The sequence below is a fragment of the Lissotriton vulgaris genome, chromosome 5 (genome assembly GCF_964263255.1).
Source record: "Lissotriton vulgaris chromosome 5, aLisVul1.2, whole genome shotgun sequence".
NCBI classification, from domain to species: domain Eukaryota; kingdom Metazoa; phylum Chordata; class Amphibia; order Caudata; family Salamandridae; genus Lissotriton; species Lissotriton vulgaris.
In genome coordinates, this window is record NC_141693.1 from 1,623,759,659 (window position 1) to 1,623,779,614 (window position 19,956).

At 47.7% G+C, this 19,956-nt stretch overlaps 1 protein-coding gene across 1 annotated transcript; it reads left to right on the forward strand.

Annotated features, from left to right (window-relative positions):
* Positions 1-610: 610 nt before the first annotated feature.
* On the forward strand, positions 611-1,555 carry LOC147716854 (olfactory receptor 5G26-like). Its single transcript, XM_086919809.1, has one exon. It carries the CDS (start codon positions 611-613, stop codon positions 1,553-1,555), a length of 945 nt encoding a protein of 314 aa, XP_086775935.1.
* Positions 1,556-19,956: the final 18,401 nt, after the last annotated feature.

The following is a 19,956-nucleotide window of genomic DNA, read 5'->3' on the forward strand; positions in this document are numbered from 1 at the left end:
CCCTCATTTGCATGCGGCACGCCCCAATGCAAATGAGGGAATACCCTCTGAAGAGATCACTGGCGCTTTAAGTGTGTGAACAATATTTGTATTACAGAAGGGACTGCACAAGATTCTGCCGCCCTTTCTGTAATACCATTGTGCCCCGGGGTCACGCAAGGCAGTCCCAAATGCCTAATGTGCTCTGGGGCACTTATATAATACGGCCCCTAGAGTATACCTGACCGAACCAGTCAGAATTACAAGATGTCATGAACAAGTGACAAACATGTCAATGGTTCTAACTTGTTAAGCTAGTTTTCAATGTTTGTGTCTTCGCTGCCCAGACCCAATGCTTCCATGGCTCGTAGATAGGCGCTTTCAGAAGGCCAGGTTAGATGAGCAAGAAAACATAGCAGGAGTAGATTACAGTTATGCTAAGATGTGCAATTACAGTGAAATATATCTTCCGTACCACAGACCTAAGTAATCATAAGACCTACATCTGCTCTGTAAATAAGTTAATATTTCCCTTATTTTTTCTTTGACTTTTTTTCTTCCTGTTTTTCTTTTTTACACATTATTCTATCAAAAATCTGAATTATTCGTATATTGTTTTGCAGGCATCTGTATGGAGCAGAAAAATCAAACTGTGGCGAAAGAATTCATTTTCCAGGGATATCCAAGTTCCCAAAACGTACAGTTAGCTCTATTCATTGTACTTTTACATGTTTATATGTTGACAATTGTATCAAATATCCTGATCATACTTTCAGTGAAGGTTGACCCACAACTGCACATCCCCATGTACTTTTTCCTCAGCCACTTCTCATTTGTAGAGATCTGTTACACCTCAACTACTGCGCCAAAAATGCTCTTTGATTTGTTGAGAAAGCATAAAACTATCTCTGTTGCTGGGTGCCTTACACAATTTTATTTTGCAATGTCTTTTGGGGTGACAGAGGATTTTCTACTCTCCACCATGGCTCTTGATCGCTATCTGGCCATTTGTAGACCACTGCATTACAGTACTATGATGACCCATACTGTGTGCAAACAGCTGGCTGCCACATCCTATGTCATCAGCTTCCTTGCTATTTTGATTCCTGTTATCTGGATGTCAATATTGCCATTCTGTTTCCCTAATGGCATAAACCATTTCTTCTGTGATTTTGCTCCACTTCTGAAACTATCATGCACTGACCCCACTATGATGGGGCAGATGTTTATGATAATTGGTTGTATTGCCATCTTCTTCTGTTCTTTCATGATCCTGATATCTTACACCTTCATCATCATAACAATCCTGAAGATCCCATCCACCAGAGGTCGTCAGAAGGCCTTCTCCACATGTGGCTCCCACCTCATGGTGGTCATTATCTTCTATGGAACTGTGATGTTTATCTATGTTAGACCAACAAGTACAGAGTCCTTCTCTTTTGACAAAGTGGTGTCTGCTTTTTATGTAATTATTGTACCACTCTTGAATCCACTCATCTACAGTTTAAGGAACAAGGAGATGAAGCGGGCAATGCACAGGGCACTGCATCCATTGATAAGGTTATGGAAGAAGTAGTTTATAATGGCAATGATAATATATCATAGCAATGTAGAACTGTAATGAGTTGCCTTTCAATAGGTACGTCTGAATACTCTGCTGGAAATGCATGAAAACTTGCTCGACAGAGATAACCTATCAACTTGTCTTACAAAATATGTCATAATAAATATTGAATGAACAGCTACACTCATTCTTATGAGCTGCCCAGTATAATCTCATGCAAGTCCTCAAATTGATGAAATGATGTAATCTACTTCATTTTCTTACCCATATGAGCCCAGACTAGACTCCGTCGGATTTGTTAATGGTATCATATTTTCTACATGTTATTTTAAAAAAAAAAAGAAAAACTGCATTGGATCTTTGGGATTCCTGTTCATAATGATATGTTTTAAGCTGCAATTTAAGACAGATTGGGGCCGACTTAGATTTTGATAGACAGGGTACTATATCACAAATGTGATGGAGTACCTTGCACACCAAACCTATTCAGGAACGGGAGGACCCCAGGCCTTCTGTCAATAAACATCCCATTGGCACAAAAGCATCCTCTTTTTGCCTGATGGACATCGGGCAATCGGAGGAATACACTATCCCCTTTACTTAGGATTGACATTGGGATGTCCTTTTTAGTTTTCCCTGCACAGAGCTTTTCTGTGCTTGTGAAATCTATTTTATTTAATATACATTTTAAAATAAGCTTACATCCTCCCTTCTTGTGCTTGCCACTTGCTTTTCCTCTCTTTCTATTGGCTTTAGCATACTATTTCCTGTTGTTCCTCTCCTGTATTTCTCTTATCATTGTCCCGGGGCCCAGGTACTGTTTTGATCCCTTTGGTTTTGGAACTTCTTTTCTAATAGATTTTCTACTTTGCACATAGCGTGAACCCCAAAGAAGGTTTCGAAGTGCTTCACAGGCACAGAGAGATTAAGGGATTTTCACAGAAACACTGGATGTTGTTCCCACCGCTTAGACTTGAACCCTGATCACAATGGCACTCACCAGCCCCCCCCCCCACACCCCCACACCCCCTCACCCCCGGCCAACTTCAACTAACCAGTCCTCCTGAGACTGAAGTAAGCTCCCACTCTAGTGCTCCCTCTTGTTGCAGAGGCTGGAGCTTGCAGCGACCCCGCTGCAGCCATATCAAAGGTGTTTGTTTGACAGCACACAGGAAGAGTGAGCTGCGCCCCTCGCAGCTGTGTGCCTGGAATCACTTGTTTTTATTTTGCATCATTGTACAGGCCCTGTGTTCAACCCTCGCATCCCGTCTGTATGTGTTGCTTTTTGCCCTTCATCTACTGTTTTCCCGGATATTACTGGAACTTCAGATCTTTTGTTGCTGCCACTATGACCTGTCCCCGGCTTGCAGAGCAAGTCTTTGTATTTTGTTCTATTTACATTGTCTGATTTTAACATCCGGTGCTGCAGGTGTGATAGTCATTCAAAAAGCTCTGGATTTCTCACATTTGTTAATAATGTACAGTCAGAACACGGCAATGCTCTTTCCAATGGTTTTATTTTAAAGGTAAAGGGCCATGAACGCGTCCTCTCGTCCTGGCCCTTCCAGGTTTCCTTTATCATGAGATGGTCAAGGACAAGGACAAGGCCGGGGCATAACGGAGCCATGTAAAGTTTTTCCACCCCAAGTGGGCTATTTTTTAATGGCCACCCTCATGTTAACATATGCATACTATATAGATCGGCTTGCCTTTTAGCAACTAACATTGTGGTAAGAAAATGTTCCCCTTTCCATGTACTGCCAGCTTACTGCTGCAAAAGTGTAACAGTGTCGTGCTGAACATAGCGATGTAGTACTGCAGTCAAGAATTCTCTACCCTTTTATCTCTCCCTCGATTATGTTTTTCATTAATGGTGATTTTGCACCACATGTTGTGTTTACTGCCAACACAGCTTCTAAAGTAATTTATTCTTTCGGCCGTATTTTCTTTTGTATTCAAATTGCATAGAATATATGGCTCTAAGCCTCATACATATTTGGACAAATAAACGTACAGTTACGCATGATTAGTGGTGGCTAGTGACATTTGAAAGTGGTGAGGCATAAAAGTTCAAGATGAGTGCCCCATAGTGAGCAAGCGTAGCGAACAAGGCTGACTGCCTTAAGGAGAGAATGATGTTGGCAACTGCTCAGACTTTGAGGTAACAATCCTGTAGGTACCGCACAGATTTAATTATTTATTGATATACCTTTACAAACTAAATCTACTGAGGAAACACAAGGTATTGTGATTAGCTGTACTGGACACAATGAGACAACAAGGAATAAACATTAAGAGGCAGTAAGGCACCCACAACGCACTTTACAGCTCATTCAGGTAATGACAAAATATGATAACATCACCCCATACTGATCCTGCTGGAACTCCATTAGCTCCCTTTGCTGGCCCACTACATCATCAAAACCAGCTACATAATTTACAAACATTGCAAATGATGCAGCAGATTTTCATGATGTAATGGGCCAGCAGAGCCAACATGACCTGCAGCATCTCTCTTATCTCAAGGACAAGATTGGGAGTACTACATATTAGAAATACAAGTGTAATAGACAAGCAGAACAAAGTTATCAAAAATGTAATGGGTGCTTTGGTGCAGATAGACATCAATTGCAAAGAAGGCTTTATGAACCAACCCACACAAGGTAATGAGGGAGGTGCTGCTAAAACACATTCAGAAAATGAAAGACTTTGCAAAGTCTCAAATGCTCAGTATTGAGTTTCAGAGCAACCTCTGGTTGAAGTCAGACACCCGTCATTTCAGTGACTTCAACATCTGTAAAGCAGATGAGGAACAACGGAGCAGGTCACAAACTACCAGCATTCAAGAAATGTTAGGATTAACATGTATTGTTCACTTTTTGTAGACAAAATCAGCATGTCTTTCTTTAATAGCTGTAAACTTCTCATTGACTTGAACGTTTAAGTCTGGAATTCTTTTAACAATCAATCAATCAAATAATTTGTAAAGCGCACTATTTACCCGCCATGGTTTCAGGGCGCTGATGGTTGGAAGAAGGGGGGGGGGGTGCTGTTGCTACTGGTCAAACAGCCAGGTCTTGAGTCGTCTCTGAAGGTTAGAAGTTCTTCGGTTAGTCGTAGCTTGAGGGGAAGGGTGTTCCAGGTCTTGGTGGCGCAGTGGGAGAAGGATCTGCTTCCGGCTGTGGTTCTACGGATGCTTGGTACCCTGGCCAGGGAGAGGTCTGCGGAGCGGAGATTCCTGTTGGGTACGTAGAAGGAGAGTAACTGTTGAGATAGGCTGGGCTGCTCTTGGGGAGTGCCTTGTGTGTGTGGATTAGGAGCTTGAAGGAGATTCTTTTGTCGACGGGGAGCCAGTGCAGGTTCATCAGGTGGGGGTTGATGTGGTTGCGGCGTGGGACGTCGAGTATCAGGCACGCCGAGGCATTCTGGATTCTTTGCAGTCTGTTGATGATCTTGGTCGGGGCTCCGGCATAGAGGGCAATTCCGTAGTCGAGTCTGCTGCTGACAAGGGCCTGGGTGATTGTTTTACTTGTGTCTGTCGGGATCCATCTGTAGATCTTGCGAAGCATATGGAGGTTGTTGAAGCAGTTGGAGGAGACAGCGTTGACTTGTTAGGTCATGGTGAGTTTCGGGTTGAGGATGAGTCCCAGGTTGCGTGCATGGTTGGTAGGTGCTGGGGTTCTCCTCAGCGATGCGGGCCTCAAGGATTCATCCCAAGCTGAGGGGTTGGACACGAGGATGAGGATCTCCGTCTTGTCTGTGTTCAGCTTCAGGCGGCTATCCTCCATCCAGTCGGCGATGGCCTTCATTCCCTGGTGGAGGTTGGCTTTGGTGGTAAGGGGGTCCTTGGTGAGGGAGAGGATCAGTTACGTGTCGTCGACGTAGAGATTATGTTGAGGTCGTGATGTCGGGCGATGCGTGCGAGAGGCACCATGTAAATGTTGAATAGCATTGGGCTGGGGGAGGATCCTTGCGGGATGCCGCAGATGATTTCGGAGGCTTCGGATCGGAATGGGGGAGGCGGACTCTCTGGGTTCTGCCAGTGAGGAAGGAAAAGGTCCAGTCCAGGGCCTTGTCTCAAATCCCTGCGTCGTGAAGTCATGTGCGTAGTGTGCGGTGGCAGATGGTGTCGAAAGCGGCGGAGAGGTCCAGAAGGATGAGGGCCACTGTCTTGCCATTGTCCAGTAGGATCCTGATGCCGTCTGTGGTGGCGATGAGGGTGGTCTCGGTGCTGTGGTTGCTGCAGAATCCTGACTTGGAGGGGTCCAGAATGCTGTTGTCTTCGAGGTAGTGGGTGAGCTGGATGTTGTCTATCTTCTTGATGACCTTAGCTGGGAATGGAAGCAGGGAGATGGGTCGGAAGTTGTTGAGTTCGCTTGGGTCCGCCTTGGGTTTCTGCAGTAGGGCGTTGATCTCGGCGAGTTTCCAGCTCTCAGGGAAGGTCAAGGTCTCGAAGGATAGGTTGATGATGTTGCGCAGGTGGGGTGCGATGGAGCTGCCGGCTTTGTTGAAGATGTGGTGCGGAAGAGGGTCAGACAGGGAGCCAGAGTGGATTGTGCCCATGGTCTTGATTGTCTCTTCGATGCTTACATTGGCCCAGGTTGGCAGGGGGTCGTGGTCGGTGGGGTGTGGTGGGTCTGGCGTATTGGAGCCTGTTAGGGTTGTCCTGGGGTTGAAGCTGTCGTGGATGTTGGTGATCTTGCGGTGGAAGAAGGTGGCGAGGGAGTCGTACAGGGCTTGCGAAGGCGAGATGACGTTGGCATTGGAGCTGGAATTGGAGAGTTCCTTCACAATGTTGAAGAGCTCCTTGCTATTGTGTGCATTGTTGTCGAGGTGGTATTTGAAAGAGGTCGTCTTGGGGGTCCTGATGAGGTGGTGTTGGTTGCGGATGGCGTCTTAGTGGGCTGCGCAGCTGCCCTACGACTTCTCGCTGTGCCATATGTGCTCCAACTTCCGGCAGGCGCGCTTTGACGCTAGGAGTTCTGGGGTGAACCAGTTGGCTCTCTTGCTGGTGTCTTTGAGGGTTTGCTTTTTCAGCGGGGCTAAGGTGTTGGCGCAGTCGTCCATCCATTGCCTGAGGGTGCGCGCACCATCATCAGGGTTGGAGGGGTTGGTCGGGTGGTTGAGTGCGAGGTTTGTTTGTAGTTGTGCTTCGGTGATTTTGCCCCAGCAGCGACAGGGGGTCTGTATAGTGTGGTGATGTGCAACGGGCTTCCGAAAGGTGAAGTGCATGTAGTGGTGGTCGGTCCAGGTGGGTTCGAAGACGTGGCTGAAGGAGACGCAGGGGCTTGAGGAGAAGATGGCATAGAGCGTGTGTCCGGCGATGTTGGTCGGCGTCGTGATGAGCTGTTCCAGTCCAAGGTTGGGGAGGTTGTCTATCAGGGTGGAGGAGTTGCTGTTGTTGTTCTCCAGATGGAATTTCAGGTCTCTGAGGAGGATGTAGTCGGTGGAGGTCAGTGCGTGCGTGCTGATGAAGTCGGCGATGGCGTCGCAGAATAGTGGTCGGGGTCCGGGTGGTCTGTAGACGAGGGTGCCTCTTAGGGTGGTCTTGGGGTCCATGTGGATCTACAAGTGTTAGACCTGGCACCTTGGCGTGAGTTTCCCTTCCACTTTTTGCTGATGTGCCTCCGATGTTTTGCTGGTTTTCCGATACTCAGGGCACTGCGCCACGGCTGACCCGTGCCGCAGTGCAAGTGCTCCCTACTGTAAATTGTACATGCGATTGATGTCCATGATTGGTTCATTGGATTTACTGTTAGTCCCTAGTAAAGTGCACTAGGAGTGCCAGGGCTTGTGAATGCCGATACTGCTAGTGGGCTTGCAGCGCGGGTTGCGCCACCCACAGAAGCAGCCGTAAGATGTGTCTGGGGACTGCCACCGCAGAACCCGCGTGCAGTCTCGTACTGTCATGCCGGCTGGGCAAGTGCAACCACTTTCCAGCCCCTGAACCTTCCCTTGACTACATATTAGTCGCCCCTATGGTAGGCCTACGGGCAGGGTGCATTGTAGGTGTAAGGCAGGACAAGCCCTGATGTGTGTGGCGTGTCCTAGTAGTGAATTACACCTAAATTCGTATTTCACTATTGAAGGCTACCATGCTCCCGTTAGGCCAGACTGAGCTGCTGGAATTATTACATCCTATAATCCCAGCAGGCTCAGGGAGCATGGTAGAGAGTCATGTTTAGTATGCCTGAACTCAGGATGATAAAATATTTCTTTTAGTAAAGTTTATTTTAGTATCCTGGATTTGCAAATGCTACTTTTAGAAAGTTAGCATTTGCTTGCCTAACCATTTCAGCCCGCCTCTGCTGGTATGTGTATCTGACTGTCTGGGATGTGTGAGTGACAGGGCTGGGGGGATGACAGGTGGTGAATGCGCAGATTACACCTTAGTGGGAGGTAGGAGTGCCTCTTGACTCGAACTCTAGCTGTGCTCTGCCACCACAATGCTGGCTCCACCCTCCTGGGGAGCGCCTGATGGCTCAGCCGACACCTGGCCCAGGAAGGGCGAAGCCCCATCAACAAGGTACTCTGGCTGCCCCTGTCCGCACAATGCTGGCTCCACCTCCTGTGGGGCGTCTGATGCGCCTGCCCCTCACACTGAAAGCAGAAGCCGGATTACGCCCACCAGAGTACTCAAGGACTGAAAGTGGCTATGCAAAGGCCCCCCTGGCCTGCGAGAACAAAAGAAATACCGTATAAAAGAAGGAGCCTTGCTCCTTGAAAATTAGATCCTGTTTGGGCTACAGAAGGAACTCTGCCCGACGAGAAGGACCGTGAAGGACAAGGAAGAGTGCTGTCTCTTGCCTGTGTCTGGTGCCTTGCTGCCGAAGGAGAGGAAAAAGGAAAGACTACGAGAAGACTTTTGCTTTACGAAACTTTGTGCCAAACTCTGCTGAAAAGATCTCCAAGGGCTTGCTGCTGAACTTGCCCCCTGACCAGCGCCCCAGGACCAGTGGGGGGATGACAGGTGGTGAATGCGCAGATTACACCTTAGTGGGAGGTAGGAGTGCCTCTTGACTCGAACTCTAGCTGTGCTCTGCCACCACAATGCTGGCTCCACCCTCCTGGGGAGCGACTGATGGCTCAGCCGACACCTGGCCCAGGAAGGGCGAAGCCCCATCAACAAGGTACTCTGGCTGCCCCTGTCCGCACAATGCTGGCTCCACCTCCTGTGGGGCGTCTGATGCGCCTGCCCCTCACACTGAAAGCAGAAGCCGGATTACGCCCACCAGAGTACTCAAGGACTGAAAGTGGCTATGCAAAGGCCCCCCTGGCCTGCGAGAACAAAAGAAATACCGTATAAAAGAAGGAGCCTTGCTCCTTGACAATTAGATCCTGTTTGGGCTACAGAAGGAACTCTGCCCGACGAGAAGGACCGTGAAGGACAAGGAAGAGTGCTGTCTCTTGCCTGTGTCTGGTGCCTTGCTGCCGAAGGAGAGGAAAAAGGAAAGACTACGAGAAGACTTTTGCTTTACAAGACTTTGTGCCAAACTCTGCTGAAAAGATCTCCAAGGGCTTGCTGCTGAACTTGCCCCCTGACCAGCGCCCCAGGACCAGTGGGCGCTACACCCTGAAGAAAGCGACTGCGTGTGCTGCTATCGCTGCAGTACCGACAGAGGAGTCTGGGAGCACTGGGCATCCATGCCACGCTCCCCGTAATCCAAGGCATCGACATCCTCCCGAACACCGTGACCGCGGGCCCCAAAGCAACAGCGAAAGCAAAGTGAGGTCCAGCCGCCGCTGGCCTGAACACCGTGACCGCATCTGCACCGGGAACCCTAGAGCAAAGTAAAGGAGGACCCGTCCGGTCCAAACTCCCGAATTGACTGTGCCTCGAGCCGTCAATCCTCCTGCAAAGACGGACAGCCGCCCTGTGAGAACCCCCCTCTGGTCGGTATCCTGCCCGACAGCCCAGCTGTGAGCGCACAGCTACAACCGGCCCTTGGCTGGGTACGTCCAGCACTTGGGGACCGTACTGCCACTGGCCGCCACCACAACAGCCGCCGCCTCCAGGGTTGGAGAGAACGCCGAAGGAAGGACCCTGCCGCCTCTGAACACCGCTGCCCCGGATGACCCGTGAACTGCTCGGCTGGGAGCCGCAGCGAACAGCGAATCCGGGAAGGCAACGCGACGTGGGACAGCTCCCCTGGAAGCCGCCTGCTCCACAAGAACTTTGTTGAACTGGGCAGAAGGCCCTAAAGAACGCTTATTGCCGGAAAGAACTGTGGCAACCTGAACTAAGTAACTTGGAACCGCTATTTGAAAGTTTGACGACTGTATTCACAAGCCTGCTTGAAATCTATATAAAGATATATATTTTTACAGAATACAGTTTGGTGTCATTGTGTGGTGGGTTGGTTGTAACGGTGTAATATTGCAAGTGTTTAACCCTATGTGCCCCAAAGATTAGCCTACGACTGCTTAAGCCACACTACCTAGAGGGTAAGCAGAGGTTGTCTGGAAGGTAACCCTCAGCCCTGACGAGGAAGAGCGAGTCCCTGCTTGTCGCTAGTGTTCCACTGCGCCAACTAGAGCCTCCCCCTTCCTACAACAAGTGAATGTGTTCTGCAGTGCTGAGAGTGTCATCGGTGTTTGTAGAGGCCCTGATGGTCTTCTTGTGGACGATGGCGATTCCTCCTCCGACTCAGTTGGTGAGGTCTCTGCGAGCGATCTTGTATCCGTCAGGGATGGCTATAGGGATGTCTGGAGAGGAGGCTTCGTTCATCCAGGTCTCAGTCAGGAAGGCATTGTCTGGCTATGTGGTGTCGAGTAGGTCCCAGAGCTCGACTGCGTGTTTGCGTGCAGAGCGGGTGTTGATCAGGATGCATCGGAGCTGGTTGTGTTCTGTCGTGGCGGGTGTCTCTGTGTCTTTGATGCAGGAGAATCTGCAGTTCCGGCAGGCAAAGGGACCGTGGGTGTGCTTCGTGGCGGCCCTGCAGCAGGTGAGGGTTCATCCTGGGTTGAGAGCATTGAGGGTGCTGGCGTTGTATCGGAAGCGGTCTTCATGGCTGGTGCGGGGCCAGGAGTTCTGGCGCTGGGCGTGGTCCAGGTGCGGAAAAGCACAGACAGGCTTGCCTTAGGCGCGCCGCCATTGAAGCGGAGGTGGGAGGGAGGAGCAGCTGAGAGGCTGGTGGCAGGGGGCAGTGAATGGGCACGGAGGAGGGCGGGGCCGCAGGGGATGCAGCGGCGGAAGTGGCGAGAGGGGCGAGCTGGAGAAGGCAAAACGGGCAGCGGGGCACAGAAGAGGCAAAGGGCACACAAGGGCAGCAGAAGGCAAAGGCAGTTGGAGCTGCAGCGGGGGGAGCGACCTACCAGGCAAGGTCAAGGGTCTCTCTCTACAGAAAGCATTGATAAAGCATTCAGTCTTTGCTCAGTCATGGAGTTCCTCAAGAATGCCTTGATTCTGTACAAAGTTGAAAAACACCATTCCAACTCTGCTGTTGTCATTTGTGTTTTATGACAATTTTAAGTAAAGCCGCTATTCCTGTGAGTGATTTTTCCACATTAAGTTTCTGCATAAAAGCGAACAAGGAAATGGCACCAGTGGTCTGCCAATGTATTCATGCATTCCGTACAGTACAGTTAACTCAGTCATCAGATCATCTTTGTTGTGCTTGCTCAGGGAATGAAATATCTTAATTTGCAAACTGATCACTTTGCAGTAATTTGTCACCTACCAAATTCTTTGTGAAAGAGAAACGTTCCTTTGCATGCACAACTATAGTGTCACATATTTCCTTTGCATTTCTGACCAGACGGCTGAGGTTTTTTCTAAGGTTTGAAAAACTAGAGTCTTTTGTCAGTCTGCGGTTTAAAGTGTCAATCCTTTCTCTTGCTTTGTTCGTGCTGGTAACAAACTGAATGGTAGCTCTTAGCACTACTACAGTATCTATGTCGCATTTTTGTAACTGATTATATAATATAGTGACATGAAGCATTATTTCATTAAAAAAACAGAAAGAACAGAAACTCTCTGCCTTGTAGTGTTCTAGCAAAGCCACTGGCCTCCTTTCGACTTTTGCATTCAAAGTCACCACTGGCTTCTATAGTGTCAAAACATTTCTCAACATCAACCCTATATTGGTATGTTAGGATGGTTGTACATATGCCAAAGTTCTAATTAGTTGGGGATCCTTTTGAAAGCCTTCTGGCCACAATGTCGTGAAGTTTTTCCATTCTTTTGGATGGGCGTGAGAAGAATGATGCATTGTGTGCCACATCCAAAAAGAAGATTTACTCCTCAGAGATCTTTGCCACTGCGTGTTGCATAGTAAGATAAAGTTGGTGGGCATAACAATGGACATAATGGGCATTATGGTACACATCTGTTGGTTTTTTTGTATTCTAACATTCCACTCATTACTCAAGCAACATCGTAGGTTTGTGCAATAAGTTTTTGTTTTTGAGGGTACTCTGAAAAAATCGAGTTCAGTTCATGGAGAATAGCTGAAGCAATGGTTACTACACTAGTGTCCCTTAAAGATGTGAATCCATTGAACCTCTGCACAATTTTACTGTCATTGTCAAGGTAATGAAAGATCAATACTGACGGTGTGTTAGTGGCCACATCATTGTTGTCATCAGCCTGAATAGCCACAAAGTCTTTGGTTTTCCCATGTTGAACAATATAGCTTCTTAAAATCTCTAGCATACACTCAAGAAGATCATTACTCATCGTTTTCGAGGTGCTCTAAGGAATATAGCACTTGCTAAATGTGCTTCCATTTCACTGTCAATGCTTCCTAATAAACCCACAAGGCCTCTGAATAAACCAGGATTTCAGGAACTTTCAGATTCATCATGCCCTCTTAATGCCAGTTCAAAAGCACGATAGAAAAGAGTAAAATTAATAATTTTTGACATTATGTGTCTATTACTATCAACTGCTTCATCGTGCTTCTTTATTAGTTTTTAGTACGCATTGCTTGCGCGGACTTCAATCGGCATGCCTCCCAACGTTCCCTGTCTTTTCAGGATTTCCACATGGATTCTCGAGCGTGCATGCTTGTTTATTTTATCAATAAAAAGTTTCAAGTCTATTGTTCCTCTTTTTTGTCCAAGAAAGGTAACCACCAAACAGCAGCAGGGGAAGCAGAACAGATAATTTGTTGAAGGACTACCTGTAAGGCACTCAACTTTTGTGCACCAATATTTTGGGAATGTACGTTTGTACATCTTCCTCTGTCTTGGGCACTTTGCTGTAGTTTTAGGTATGGCCGGTCAGGTCCTACTTGTTTTACTATTAGTTTACTTTCATGACTCAGTCCAAAGAATGGCTTTACAAGTAGCTGCCGGCTGTATTCATGATGTCTTACCAATATTAAAGTTACCTGTCAGTAATTAAAGCACAATTTTTAAGGTTTGGTGCAAAAACATTACTAATTTTTCATGCCCAAAAACACATCTAATCCATTATTACTCCAATAGTTACACTTTGCATAACATGACTGTTCAAAATATCACCTTATAACCTGATGCCTCAGTAGGCCCTACTGGTTGCTGAAGGCCCTGTGCTAGAGATGTATCTCGAGCCACACGTGAGGTTCAAGCACCACTGCAGCCTTTAGTCACGGCAGATCAGATCAATACACCTTCACCCAGTGCCTGCCCAACACTTCCCCACTCTGGTTCTGGTCCCAAGGATGCCAATGGTAAGTGGCATTTTCAGCAACCTCACCTCAGGCCCAGAATGGAAGCTGCTGATCTTCATTTTAGTGGGGGATTTTCTTTTTTACTGCACAATTCTTCTCATCTTCCCTGTATTGTTGGACCAGCTACTGTGTACTGCACTAGTGGCTCTAAAAATTGAATGTTAATTGTTGTAACTAGTGCTGCATAGGAACGAACATCCATGATTGTGCCATGTGTCACTGCAAAATTTAAAGCCCAATTTGTAGATATTGTAGAAACTATCATTTGACATACAATGACACACAACACAATCACTACTGTGAACATTCCATTTTTAGGTCGAGCAGACCTTACTCTCAATGCGTGAGCATTGAGAGTGTCTGCTTCAGACCTAATGTTGCCCGTTATTGGGAATGTGGACACCAATCTGACACGAGCGTTTCCTTCGCAGTTTTCACTGCGGGAGCGCGCGTCTGACCCGCGCATGCGCAGAGTACCCGCGCATGCGCAGAGTAACTCACAGCCCTTGCTCACACAGACACAGGCAGGCAGCCCCCACCCCTCTGCATGCACGCACGCACACACAGGCGAGCGCATGCACACGCAGGCACACACATACAGGCACACAGACACTCGCTCACACACACACACCCCCCTCCCCCACAGTCACACACACGCACGCACACACACACATATAAAGCCCGCCCCCCCCCGCACTCGCGCACATGCTTCCCCCCCCACTCGCGGGCGCACATGCTTCCCCCCCCCACTCGCGCGCGCACATGCTTTTCCCCCCCCAGCAACCCACTCACCGGCTTCCTTCGTGCGGTGGCTCTCCTCAGCTGCAGGGCCCAGCAGCAGGACTCTTCTTCCCTCCTTCGGCACTGGGGCGCAGGGTAGGCTCCTGCCTGCTCCAGTGCTCCAAACACGGCTCCGTCCAATCGCGGCTCTTCCGTAGGAGGCGGGGTAGGCTCCCGCCCTCCTACTTCCTGTTTCCTGTTGTCGTGCCGGCCTGCCTGACTTCCTGGTCGCAGGCCGGCAGAGTGACGGCGGTGATTTGCGGTATTTATTATTTAGTTATTTATGCATTTTTATATAGCGCGGACTTTACCCGAAGGTGGTATTTATTTATTTATGTATTTATGCATTTTTATATAGCGCGGACTTTACCCGAAGGCGGTATTTATTTATTCATGTATTTATGCATTGTTATATAGCGCGGACTTTACCCGAAGGCGTCAGAGCGCTTCACAGTAGGAACAGAAATGAAACATAATGAGAAACATTACAAAAGAACAGGTTGCAAAAACATACGTTACTTACATAAGGTAATAGTGACAATTGTGAGCAAACAAAATACATGAGGTAGTAAAAACTATGAGCAACCCAAAATACATGAGGTAGTAAAGGTAATAGTGACAATGGTGAGCAAACAAAATACTTCAGTATAAATTGTGAGCAACAAAAATACATGAGGTAGTCAAAAGTGCACAAGAGGAAAAATTGTGAGCAACCACAATACATGAGGTAGTAAAGGTAATAGTGACAATCGTGAGCAAACAAAATACTTGAGTAAAAATTGTGAGCAACCAAAATACATGAGGTAGTCAAAAGTGCACAAGAGGAAAAATTGTGAGCAACCACAATACATGAGGTAGTAAAGGAAGTCTTACTCACAAATAGCGCGAGGACATGAATTACTTTTGGAGGTGTCTCTGGAGGAGGAGAACTTTGAGGTCCCTTTTGAAGGCCTGGGAGGAGGCAGTGGTCCGGAGCTTTTTTTTGTCCTCTCGCGGTTTGTAAATACAAAACATATTGCATTACAAATGCTATAGGTATCACATTTGCGAAAGTTATAACTATTGGCATTCTAAATGACGAAGCTATTAATTTAGCTATTTAAAAAAAAAGAAGCATAAATGAAAACTTTGCCATTTACAATACCAATAGCTCAAACTTTCGTAATGCGAGACCTATTGCATTGCAAATGCTTGTTTAATGTATATAATTGTTTCCAAGTAACAATCCACATCTGCATCTTCCCAAACCTGCAGGTTCCTTTTCACAAGAGCACAGTGCATCTAAGGCAAGTGGGGCATCCTGGGATTTCCTTTCTCAAAGATTACATTACACAAGAACAGCTGTCGTGCTTTGCACTTCCAGAATATACAGAATATCACTCTCATACATGGTGGCTCAAACACGATGAAGCAATAAACATTACACAATACTTTATAAAAATGAAGCACATCAAAGACTGTTCTAAGAATAAGGCTTGGGGTTTTATTTATGCAATGCTCTACCAATGCTTTTCCAGATGTCAAATGAACAACATTTAAATGTATATAAGGATATGTATACACACTTGGCAAATGCAACTGTTAAATGCATAGATAATAATAATAAAATACAACAAATGATTAACTTGGATGTGCAATCAGTTTGTCACATATCACAAAGTGAATACTCAAGGAAAACACCTCAGATGGTTATAGCCACTGGAAACTAAAAGTGCACACTGACAGTCACGCATCTCAATGATTGTTATAGCCACTGGAAACTGAATATGCACACAAACAGCCACACATTACAATGGCAACAATCAAAAATCAAACAGTTCACCTGGTGCAATCTTCATCCTGGCCCACTCCAGACTGGGGAATTAACAGCCGAAGTCAGGAGACACAGCAACCGGATGCCTTCACTGATGATGCGTCCACTCTTCAAGCTCGAACAATCCCGGTCTCTAAGTCAACAAATCACAGCTTTATAATCTCAAAAAACACTAGAAGGTTCCGAGAGGCATTCCCTCTACGCCAAGGAAAGTTACCGGAGTTGGCCTCTTTCCATGTAAGCATTCCCAGGCAAAGGAGTTCTCAAGTTACTTCTTCATTTTTATATTCCAGCCTTTATCTTAACAAAGCTTATGAAAGTCTTGGCAGTACATTCAACAATAACAAAGCAACCTTGAACGTGAATAAAAATAAACAACTTGAGTTTGGGCCTGCCTGTGCACGCAAAAAGCTCAATCAAGACAGAGTCAGAATTCAAGATGACATGAGCGCATGTCAAAGCCAATAGTAAGAACTTCATAATACTTCCCAATGTACAACACAATGCACATTTGTGCACAACTGCTCATTACACTGCACTTCCACATTTCTCTTTCTCTCTCATGCTTTCAAATGCACATCCCACACGTTCTGTTCTTGGCAAACTGTTCTAGTCTGTAACAGCTCCAACTTTAAAACTACAAGATGAAGAAATCTTCAAGGAAAAAGGCACATGCAGGACATACATTCAGGCTATGGTAAAGTAAAACACCAAAAGTCAATTAAAATCATGGTCGTCGGCGAGGAGCCAAGATGGCGACCGGAGCAGACGCTTGAGCTCCCGGCTCCGTCGGCCCTTGGCTCCGCAACAACATCCTGCTTGCTATCCTCCTCGTTCCTGGAGGCGAAATGTGCGCGACGACGAGCTGACCACGCCGGTACTTTCCCGAGGTCCCAGCCTGCCCGGATGCCGGAGTTGTCCGTGATGGTGCTCCCCGCCCTGGACCCTCGCTTCATTGCCGCTCTTCGCCGGCCCTTGGAGGCTCCGCAGTGACCGGACCCGCTAGCGCCACTCCAGGCCGCGCGGTCCTGACCGCACTCCACACAGAGGACTGCCGTCAGCTGTGTCTGGGATGTGATGGCTGGACAACCGCTGCACCCTGCGCCTGAAATGTGAGGGCTGTGAGGTAAGCCCCGGAGGAACGGGTCTCCTGCCCGATCTGTGGAGTGCGCTGTGGGAAGCTCAGCGATCCGGCACGCTGTAGGCTGCCGGCCCCTTTTTCTGCCACTTAACCGGCTGCACAGTGAACTTGAGGGACGGGTGGCGACTCTCAGCGCTCCTTGTGGCGGCGCAGACCCGAGGGGAGCTTGTTTTCTGCTACGACCTCCCCCCCCGGCCATTATACCGTCCTGCGGTAAACATGACCTCATCTGCCTGCCCGCGGCTAGGGGGAGATAGCCCGGTCCTGCCCGCTGACTGCTTCACCCTCCCTACATCAGGCACCAGCTTTACAGTGCCGTCCCGGATTGTTGTTAATGCGGGGATGCAGCTTCCACTATCATGTGGCTCCGTTCTGGCCGCCCTACGGGACTTTCACTTGCAGATGCGTGATGGTCTCCAGGCGCTGAGTGAGCAGTTCGACTCCATAATATCTGCTGCGGGTCGTGAGCACAACGTTTGTTACCAGCAAGGTGTGGGTCTGCCTTTGCCTTCATGCGGGGATACAATGACTACATGTGACCGTGCTACATTGGTGCCTGCAACTGACTTTCCCGGCGCCCATGATCAGTTACTCTCCTACTCTGCTGCTGATACTTTGTTTCCCCATCCATCGAAGCCTGTCTCATTGTTGCCTGCTTCACCGCGTCCGCAGAGGTATCCGGCTGCGCAGCTCCTGGCACCCTCGAGGGCTCATTTACTGTGGCCTTCGTCTTCTTTCCTGTGGAACTCCTGTGCTTTAGATGCCCTGTTGGGACTATGTGCAGTGGACAAAGGGACCTCTACAGATGGTCGGCGGCCATTTTATGCTCCTGATTCACTTTCTTCTTCTGAGCGGCCATATTGTCTTTGTATGCACGGGATGCGGGGCCTTCCTATAGGAGCTGGCTTTGTCTTACACCCGCGATCAGGCCAGGGTTAGGCTGATTCATGACGCTATGGTTTCACGGGTGGGCTGGACTGGGAGTGGAACTGCTATGTATATGCTGTGTGCACATGTCGCGAAATGTCTTCTTCCATCTATGATACTGTTGCAATTTATTATAGCACTGCTGCTTTCGGCGCAGTGGGTTTTCAGTGTGTGGAAGCTATAGATGGCCGAGGGTCCCGGGCGCTCTGATGTTACGTAGGCTCCTCCCCACCTTATTCTTTTTGGGAGTTTAGATTAGAATAGTTTATTCTTTTCTCACCCCCTATATCATAGGTGTTAACGTTTTTCTATCTTCCTCTTCATTCTTCTCTTGCTCTCCTTTCTTGTCTACATTTCGGGTTTTAAAGGGCGACAGGCACTATGCTGGGGGGGGGGGGTAGGCCGTAGCCTCCGCATTGGTGTAGGGTGGGGGGGTAATTTACTACTTCTTATTAGTTCTATGGGCCTTTATTTTCTTTTTATGTTTTCTGCGCTTTTACTCTGGTTCGACTCTGGGTCCGGATTTGGGGCTGGCTGAGTGGGAGCGGCACTGAAGGGGTGCGTAATTGCTGATGTGAATATCCTGCTGTTGATTTGCACCGCCTCACTGCTTGGGATTTTAATTTCCACTGTTGTTTTCAGAAATGCTGCCGCTCTCCCGTGTTGTGAAGATATTGTGCGGACTCGAATCTCCTTGGTTCTTATTCTTCACTGCCTTTTTCCCTGATAAAATTATATAAAAAACTTTAAAATTAACCTTCATTTCTCCTCTCCCCTGGTGTCATGGGTCTCTCCAGTGTAACATTCATAAACTGTTGCTATTTCGTCCGTTGATGCTAGGGGGCCGCAATGTTTGTATCAGTGCTCAAAAGTATCGTGGCCGGCCTGATGGTTGTAGGTCCGTATTTGTTCTTTTTACATGCACGAATAAAGGTTTTCAAAAATTAAAAAAAAAAAAATCATGGTCGTCAAAGGTCATCAAGTGGTTTCAAAACAGGTGAGTACCTCTAGCACTACAACAGCAAACAGCACAAAGAAATGTGTTTGTGCTATCTTGTGGAATCTGCTGCAAGGCCCTATGTTTTGTTTCTGTCCTGACAAATGACTGGAATTTTATTGCTTGCTTTCGAAAGAGCCAGCTTTCAGCAAACCAGTTTATGTAGGATGTAAGCCATTCGTCAGACCATAAAGACACCTCACAGTGCTGAGGGTTTGGGAGTCAGACGGGCTGTAAACTGTTGACAAACGGAATCAATGACAGCATAAGCCCATTGGGAAAATTGTATTTACATGCAAGCAAGCGGCATGCCTGCAAGCATTTTTACAGTTTAACTAACTGCGAGGGCCGCGTGATCTCGTGCTGCAATTAGTAATGGTGACGGGGCAAACTTATAACAGCACTTGAATAGAAACTGGGCCTGATGGCAGAAAGCGAAAAAAGCCAAATGCGTTAATGCACCAATGCAGCTGAAAGCACTGCCTAAGGAGCACAAAGGGGTTGGAAACGTGCAGTTCCTTTCGATTACAAGCCACAATACAGAGTCCGCAAAACTATAAAATAACACCATGGATGGATGGATAGGTTTTTATATAGCGCAATATCACCGCCAGGTCTCAAAGCGCTTTGCATTGGGAACCCGTCCTGGTTTTTCCCTGCGAGATAGCCCCAAGGTGAAAGCCAGGCATCCCGCCACAGGGTGCCGTAGTGGAGATTAAGCAAGCTATTGCCCAGAGTTGCAGAGTGTGAACCTGTGATTCGAGTAGGCACCGAGGCGAGAATTACTGAGTCCGTAGACATTTTGGGCTCAAGAGCCTGCCGCGTCGGGAATTGAACCCTGGTCCCGGGTCTGATCTCAGCGTCCGGGTCTGCCTCCTCTAACCAGCGAGCCACACTTCTCCACAATGCTTTTCCAGTTCTACTTTCCTCTCTCGCAGCACCCCCCATGTTTCACTCACTTTCCAAACCTCTATTTCAACTTGATTTTAAGGATCAGAGCTATTTTGGCACCTGCACCAGTTATTTCACTGTTCCATTAGCGCGCAGACCAGTCCCACAATGCTTCCATCCAATTATGTGAATAAACTCATATTTCCTGCT

Coding starts and splice junctions, on each gene's coding strand:
- LOC147716854 (XM_086919809.1), top strand. CDS start 611: ATGGAGCAGAAAAATCAAACTGTGGCGAAAGAATTCATTTTCCAGGGA.